We start from the raw sequence: 8829 nt of genomic DNA on the forward strand, positions 1-8829 counted from the left end.
GTGAAACCCCATCTCTACTAAAAATACAAAAATTAGCTGGGCATGGTGGCAGGCGCCTGTAATCCCAGCACTCAGGAGGCTGAGGCAGGAGAATCGCTTAAACCCAGGAGGGGGAGGCTGCAGTGAGCCGAGACTGCACCATAGCACTCCAGCCTGGGCGACAAGAGTGATACTCTGTCTCAGAAAAACCCCAAATGTCCATTCTTGGTTGGACGCTGTGGCTCACACCTGTAATCCCAACACTTTGGGAAGCTGAGGCCAGTGGATCACCAGGTCAGGAGCTCGAGACCAGCCTGGTCAACATGGTGAAACCCCGTTTCTGCTAAAAATACAAAGAAGAACTAGCCGGGCATAGTGGTGCACATCTGTAATCTAAGCTACTTGGAGGCTGAGGCAGGAGAATTGCTTCAAGCTGGGAGGTGGAGGTTGCAGTGAGCCAAGAGGAAGCCTTTGTACTCCAGCCTAGGCGACAGAGCAAGAGTCCGTATAAACACATGTCTACACAAAAACTTGTACAGGAATGCTCATATCAGCACTCTTATTAGCCAAAAAGGTGAAACAACACAAATATCTATCAACTGATAAACTGAGAAATGAGACAAAGTAGTAATACATGCCACAACAGTCAAACCTTGAAAACATGCTTAGGGAAAGAAACAGACACCAAAGGTTATCTGTTGCATACTTCCATTTATATAAATGTTTCTATAAATATTCTGTTTATATAAATATTTCTATAAATATTCTATTTTTATAAATATAGAAATATTCCATTTAAAAAAATATAGAAACATTCCATTTTTAAAATAACATTTGTATAAATATTCCATTTATATAAATATAACATTTGTATATTCCATTTATGTAAAAATAACATTTATAGAAATATTCTATTTACATAAGTATATTCATATGTTTATATATTACATTGTATACTATAAATATTCCATTTAAATAAATATTTATATAAATATTCCATTTATATTAAAATTCCATTTAATTCCATTTAATATAATATTTCCATTTAATATAAATATTTATATAAATATTCAGAAAAGGCAGATCTGTGGAGACAGAAAGTAGATTAGTGGTTGCTGGGGACTGGGGGAAGGTCCATGAATAATAATGGCTGGTCATGGGCACAGAGTTTCTTCTTGGTGTGATGAAAATGTTCTGGAATTAGACAGTGGTGATGGTTGCATAACCTTGTAGACACACTAAAAATACTAAACTGGACACTTTAAAAGGACCAACTTTATAGTATGTAAATTATCTCAACAAAAAATACAACGAAAAGAAAAAGATGAATTAATAAACCTTATTTATTCTTACTTTGGATTTCCTAATGGTCCTCCTGCAAACTGGGAATTTCTGTCTAGAAATTCCTGCAAACCCTTTAGTTCTTGTAGCACTGACTCTAGCAGTTGGCAGGGAACACTACTTTCAATCTGTAAAAATGAAAGAATTTTCAAAAGTTTAAAAACACACCCTCTGTATAGCTATAATATAAACAATTTTAATTTTGAAATGACTATCTCTATAAATAAAGTTATTTCTTGCCTCAATTCACACCTGTTGATCCAAATAATACCTACATACTTCCTCTCCTGCCAGTAACACTGATGCATAATTTACAGTAAAATACAAATATTAAGAAAACATCTTGATTACTTTTATATATTTCTGTATAGTCATTACCAAGACCACAATACAGAAAATCTCCAACACCAAAGAAAGTTTCCTATGTTCCTTTGTAGACCTGAGTCATCTCACCTGAGGTTAACTACTTTTCTTAGTCCTATCAACATAGATTAATTTTGCAAGTTTTTAAACTTCATATAAATGGAATCATATACTGTGTTAGGCAAATACATTCTTATTCTTAGAAACCTGAACTTTTTTTTTTTGAGAGAGAGGGTCTTGTTGTTGCCTTGGATCCGTAGTGGTGCGGATCATATCTTACTGCAGCTTTGACCTCCTACGTTCAAGTGATCCTCCTGACTCAGCTTCCTAATTAGCTGGAACTATCGGCACATGCCACTGTATCTGACTAATTGTAATCTTATTTTGTAGAAAAGGGATCTGGCCATGTTGCCCTGGCTGCTTCTGAACTCCTGGGCTCAAGCCTTCCAAAGCACTGGGGTTACAGGCACAGGCCTCTGTGCCCAACTCATGAACTTTAAGAGCCTCACAATTAAAAAAATATATTTGGGCTCGGCACGGTGGCTCACGCCTGTAATCTCTGCACTTCGGGAGGCCAACACGGGTGGATCATTTGAGGTCAGGGGTTCGAGACCAGCCTGGCTAACATGGTAAAACCCTGTTTCTACTAAAAATACAAAAAATCGGCCGGGCGCGGTGGCTCAAGCCTGTAATCCCAGCACTTTGGGAGGCCGAGATGGGCGGATCACGAGGTCAGGAGATCCAGACCATCCTGGCTAACACGGTGAAACCCCGTCTCTACTAAAAAATACAAAAAAAGCTAGCCGGGCGAGGCGGCGGGCGCCTGTAGTCCCAGCTACTCGGGAGGCTGAGGCAGGAGAATGGCGTAAACCCGGGAGGCGGAGCTTGCAGTGAGCTGAGATCCGGCCACTGCACTCCAGCCCGGGCCACAGAGCGAGACTCCGTCTCAAAAAAAAAAAAACAAAAAACAAAAAACAAAAAACAAAAAATCAACTGGACGTGGTGGCACGCGCCTGTAATCCGAGCTACTCGGGAGGCTGAGGCAGGAGAATCACTTGAACTCAGGAGGTGGAGATTACAGTGGGCTGAGATTGTGCCGTTGCACGCCAGCTTGGGCAACAAGAGCAAAACTCCGCCACTGCACTCCAGCTGGGGCAACAAGAGCGAAAAGCAGTCTGTAAAGAATGCCAATTCATGGAAATTAGTGCTGGGTCCATGGAGTTTTTGTTCATATATATGTCAAAGTATTACATAGCAAATTTTGAACAATATTAAGTTGCTGGAATTATCCCTTATGACACCTTGAGGGGTGAAACCCCATCTCTACTAAAAATACAAAAATGTGCCAGACGGTGTGGCAGGCGCCTGTAATCCCAGCTACTCAGGAGGCTGAGGTGGGAGGATCGCTTAACCCCAGAGGGCAGAGGTTGCAGTAAGCTGAGATTGGGCCACTGCACTCCAGCCTGGGTGACAGAGCACGACCCTGACTCAAAAAAAAAAAAGAATAACCTTTGCCATCCTATTTGTGTAATATCAACAAACGTGAAACACTCTAACCATTTATACCATCAACTGGCTACACAAAAATAACAGAGTAATATTATACAGACTTACTGCAGTGATCTCTCTGTTGCCACTCTTGAATATTGTCTCCACAACTAAGCTTGCGTCCCAAATGTTTCTGGAACAAAAAATGTTTTAATGATTGTGCTGTAAATAAATAAATAAAAAGAATTACAATAAATTTCTCTCTCTAGGAACTTAATGGCTTTATTCAGTTTTTAAAACTTGCAGTGGTTTCATTTAACATTTTACTAAGCTATCTAGAAGAATGGAAATACTAGAAAATTTTCATACCTGATGTACCTAAGTTTTTCAGATAATGAAATACTACTTAAGAAAAATCAAAAGGCTCTGTATAATAAATTATAAACAGGAAATGTATAAAGGGGCTCTGTTCTGTTTCATACTTTTAAGCAAATGAGATGAATGAAATCATACATCTCATTTTAAGAGAAATAAGTATTAGGCATGATAGCTAAGATAATATGACAGACTGATTGCAAAAACGACCACATTTCTTTATCCTTCCCTATATCTATCCCCTTTGCAGTAAGATTTTGACGTCTCTCCCCTAAAAGTGGTCTATTTCCCACCTTTTAAATCTGGGTTGGCCCTGTGACTTCCCTCTGGTCAAGTGAGTAAGGTGGAAAAGTGCGTGGTAAGCCAGTTCTGAGCCTAGGACAAAGGTTTTGCAAGTGTCTACTCTTTCTCAAGGAACCCTGCCACCACCAACTAAATAATCCTTGGCTGGCCTGCTGGAGGATGAGAAACCATGTGGAGAACCACTAAGCTGTTTCAGCTTAGGCCATTCTAGACCAGCTGGAAAACATAACCTTGAACATGTGAGAGTCTAGCCAAGATAAGCATAGCTCTCTTTAACTTCACAACTGATTGCCTATTCTTGAGTTAGCCCAGCAAGACAGAACTGCCCTGTTGAACTGTAGACACATGTCACTGAGTTATGGGGAAGTTTGTAACACTGTACATTAATATGTATATAGACATACAGTTGACCTTTGAACAATACGGGCTTGAATTGTGTGGGTCCACTTACACACAGATTTTTTTCCACCTATGCTACCCCAACACATCAAAACCAACCCTTCCTCTTTCTACTCCTCAGCCTACTCAGCGTGAAGACAAGGATGAAGACTTTTATGATGATCCATTGCCACTTAATGAATAGTAAATATATTTTCTCTTCCTTATGATTTTCTTAATTTTTTTCTCTAGCTTACTTTATTGTAAGAATATAGTGTATAATACATATAACCCAAAATATCAGCGTCACATCTGTTTTAGAATTTGTCTAGGAGGTTTTCTGGTTTTTACCAGACTCCCCCACACTCCTACATCATGCAAAAGTTAAAAAAAAAAAAAAAAATACAAAATATGTGTTAATTGATTACTTATCAGTGAGGCTGCTAGACAGTAGGCTATTAATAATTAAGAAAGTTGAAAGTTGTACATGAATTTCTGACTGCATGAAGGCTGAGGAAGGGTGGTTGGCATCCCCTAACCCGTGTTGAGGAACAACTGTATTTTGACGCTACACACACACAAACACAGATCATGAGAGAGTGAGAGAAATAAAACACAGCAATGAATATAGTTAGATAATAAAAACTGAATAATAGAAAAGTTTTATTGATGAAAAATGAGCTAAAAATAAAATTTAATAGGAATAAATGACATTCCAAATTCAGAGTTAAAAATACTTAACTAGGCCGGGCACAGTGGCTCACGCCTGTAACCCCAGCACTTTGGGAGGCCGAGATGGGCGGATCACGAGGTCAGGAGATCGAGACCATCCTGGCTAACATGGTGAAACCCCGTCTCTCCCCCCAAAAAAAAAAAACAAAAATATTAACTACTCAAGATGGGGCAAGGTGAGCAATAGTTCATTATTTCATAACAAACTTACCCCATGATCCGAGAAAAGTAAATGCAAATACCATTGTGTTTTCCAGAGTACACAATCTCTGGTCCAGTCACACAACTCGTATTTGTGGCCTGAGTTGCTGGGTTTCCCAGAGCACACACTGGAGTTGACATGGCAGGAGGCTGTATACCTTGTACACACATAAGAAAAACAAATATCTTAAAAACAGAACCCATAAAATTCAGAATTCAAAATAACCCAAGTCTGTGTATCTAGACACAAAGGTATTTACAAAAATAATGAAACACATAGATATTTAATTTGGTTTTCCTTAATAAGAAGAGAGATTTAAATGTGCATGGATACTCCCAGGTAGACTTGCAAGTGTTCACAATGCAGAATGAAAAGGAAACAAACTTGTAATAACTGCTTGTAATGCTGACAGTGAAAAAGAACCAATTACACAGATTTTAGGGTCCAATTTAATCCTGGAACCCAAACAATGGGCTTTCTAGGCATATTATAAGATGAGTTCTTCCTAAATAAAGGCATTCACATCCAAATGCTAAAACTTGGTTGGACAGTGCTTCTAAAATTATATTTATTTTCAAGGGAATAAGGCAAGTTCATCTTTTTCACACTAAGCATTAAGGATAACTCATAATGTCAGCACTTCAAAATGAGCAGTAGAAGCAATCCAAAACAAAGAAAAGAGGTACCCTGAGATGGTGTTCCCAAAAAGGATGGATTTGGATAGGGACTACCACTAGGAACAGGAGAACCTAAAAAGGGAAAGAAGAATATAAAGATTTAGAAAAGAACATCTCAATCTTTTGAATGTGATCAAAATTCGATACAGAAGGTATTTCTTTTTTCTTTTTTTGAGGCAGGGTATTTTTCTGTGGCCCAGGCTGGAGTGCAGTGCCATTATCTCGGCTCACTGCACCTCTGCCTCCTGGGTTCAAGCGATCCTCCCGTCTCAGCCTCCTGAGTAGCTGGGATTACAGGCTCACGCCACCACAGGCACAGGCCGGCTAATTTTTGTACTTTTAGTAGAGACAGGGTTTCACCATATTGGTCAGGCTGGTCTCAAACTCCCAACCTCAGGTGATTCGCCCACCTCAGCCTCCCAAAGTGCTGGGATTACAGGTGTGAGCCTTTGCGCCCGGCCACAGAAGCTACTTATAAGCATAAAAAGGAGTTACATTGTCCATGATATATGCAAGAATTAGGGACTCATCTCCTAGTAAGTTTCTAACAAGTCCCACCTTGGAAAACACTGATGTGGGAGTTAATTACTATTAAATCATTCATCTGTTTCCCTCTGAATATATACCAAATGAGTTACGTATATATGATTGGTTACATCTTATTTTGCTTCCTTATGTTAAGGATTCAATATTAATAGATCACTTTTAAGAATCAGAATCTACAGATATATTAATCAATTATACAGTAGCAGTAAATAAAACATAATGAAAAGGTTTATTGACAAAAATTGCTATAAAGGTTCTAAGATTCAAACGATTAGAAACAATTTCATTTCAATGTTTCATACTCACTAGAATAGACAGGAGACCCCAAGATGGGACCAACATTACTTGGAGGCGGAAGAGTGGTTGGAAATCTCATCTGTGCTTCACCACCATACCTATTTTTATGACAAGAGGTTGAGTTTATTCAGTAAAACAAACTATCCATCTTAAAAACTGGAATTGTTCTTTTTCCTGCTTAGCTTCCAAATAAATGCTTTAAACATTACAGACTTTAACGTATTGTGCTGACAGTAAAATATATGCATAAGACTTATAATATTTATTCAGTAAATATGGACTTGAAATTGCTACCAGGAAGAATTATAAGAGACTCCGATAACTTCTAAGAACAAGATATGCAATGCATAGAATTTACTCTGTGAGTAAATGGCATTATAATGTTCACACTAGGTTATGATTAGATAGTATTTCAAAAAACGTTTCTAACAAAATCACATTTCAAATTCTTAAATATTTTCTAAATAGAAATATCTCTTTGGTACCAAGTTTCCTTAAAGTAATTCAGAAGCCTTCAATACTAATGATACGTATTAAGCAGAATTGGCATAGTGTTTGGGGAAGTAAAAAAGATAGATGAGACAGTAACTGAGGTAGAACAAAGTATAGAAAGTAGACAAGAGGCCGGGCGCGGTGGCTCAAGCCTGTAATCCCAGCACTTTGGGAGGCCAAGATGGGCGGATCACGAGGTCAGGAGATCGAGACCATCCTGGCTAACACGGTGAAACCCCGTCTCTACTAAAAATACAAAAACTAGCCGGGCGAGGTGGCAGTGCCTGTAGTCCCAGCTACTCGGGAGGCTGAGGCAGGAGAATGGCGTAAACCCAGGAGGTGGAGCTTGCAGTGAGCTGAGATCCGGCCACAGCACTCCAGCCTGGGTGACAGAGCGAGACTCTGTCTCAAAAAAAAAAAAAAAAAAAGAAAGTAGACAAGAAGTTACAGAACAGAATCCAGAGTTAAAGTAATAATGCATAAACTATGCTAATTTAGTTGCTTCTATTACCATTATAATCTCTCCAGATTTCACCCTTTTGCAAATGAATTTTGGTAATTTGCCTACATAGTCACTCAACTGTTTGGCAAGGCTTTATCACATTGATAATAAAATCATTTTAAAAAGTGGCCCAGTAAAAAAACAAACAAACAAAAAAACCTTTCATATACCTAAAGAAAGCCCGAGTAGCCCAGGCAGATACTTCTCTGTCACAGGCAGCAGTGGAGCAAGCAAGAATAAGGCAAGTAGCACAAGCCTGGTCTTCCTGTAAAAAGAGGAATATTGGCCTTATATTAAATATAAACTTTTAAAATGATTTGTGTACTGCTAGAGGCAATATTAAAGTCTGTATCTAGCACAGAGCAGGCGTTCAATAAATACTTGCTGACTGAATGAAATCGGTTAGTGTTAAAAAAGACAGTAAACACTACTGGTTTTATTTTAAGTTCATCAAAAGCACTAGGATTACAGAACGCTCTCTTTTCCTTTTTACCTAGATTCTGACTTACTTTTCAGCTTATGTCTCCAATTTTCTTCCTGTGGTCTTTCTACTTTCTAGAAAATAACAATAAGTGGTAACTTTGAATACCTACCATGTGTCAGGTACTATTTTAAGAGTTTAGCATATACTAATCCTCGTAACACATACTATTATAATGTATAAGGAAACTGAAGCCCAGAGAAGTCAAGTAATTTACCTCAGTGGTGGAGCTGGGATTTTTACCACAGGTGCTTTGAATCCAGGGTCTGTATACTTAACTTTGAACTATCCCAATTTTAACCATATCAATTCCAGTTATGGCTCTGAAATAGTAAGATCTCTACACTGTTGCCTCAAGTTTCTTCCTCAGGTCATTAAGCCAAAACAAACAAACAAAAAAGAACTTGTCCCTAAATGTCTTGTGCTTTTAATGAAAAGGCATTTATCATATAACCTGAACAAGCAACTTACTAGTAGACTTCAATAAGAATTTATCAACAACAGGCCAGGCACGGTGGCCCATGCCTGTAATCCCAGCACTTTGGGAGGCCAAGGCAGGTGGATCCTGAGGTCAGGAAATCGAGATCATCCTGGCTAACACAGTGAAACCCCATCTCTACTAAAAACACAAAAAATTAGCCAGGTGTTGTGGCAGGTGCCTGTAGTCCCAGCT

The 8829-nt window shown here is 38.7% G+C and overlaps 1 protein-coding gene across 1 annotated transcript in view; it reads right to left on the reverse strand.

Moving 5' to 3' along the window:
- NUP155 (nucleoporin 155kDa) overlaps positions 1–8829 on the reverse strand; it is an 88775-nt gene that overhangs the window by 35848 nt on the left and 44098 nt on the right. Inside the window, exons 13-18 of the mRNA XM_011944423.1 lie at positions 7846–7940; positions 6691–6779; positions 5848–5910; positions 5171–5318; positions 3298–3364; positions 1333–1448 (exon numbers count right to left, since the gene is read on the reverse strand). Coding sequence (XP_011799813.1) covers positions 1333–1448; positions 3298–3364; positions 5171–5318; positions 5848–5910; positions 6691–6779; positions 7846–7940 — 578 coding nt within the window. The remainder of the gene's footprint in view (positions 1–1332; positions 1449–3297; positions 3365–5170; positions 5319–5847; positions 5911–6690; positions 6780–7845; positions 7941–8829) is intronic.

Source organism: Colobus angolensis, unplaced genomic scaffold, assembly GCF_000951035.1.
Source record: "Colobus angolensis palliatus isolate OR3802 unplaced genomic scaffold, Cang.pa_1.0 Scaffold230, whole genome shotgun sequence".
Lineage (NCBI taxonomy): Eukaryota > Metazoa > Chordata > Mammalia > Primates > Cercopithecidae > Colobus > Colobus angolensis.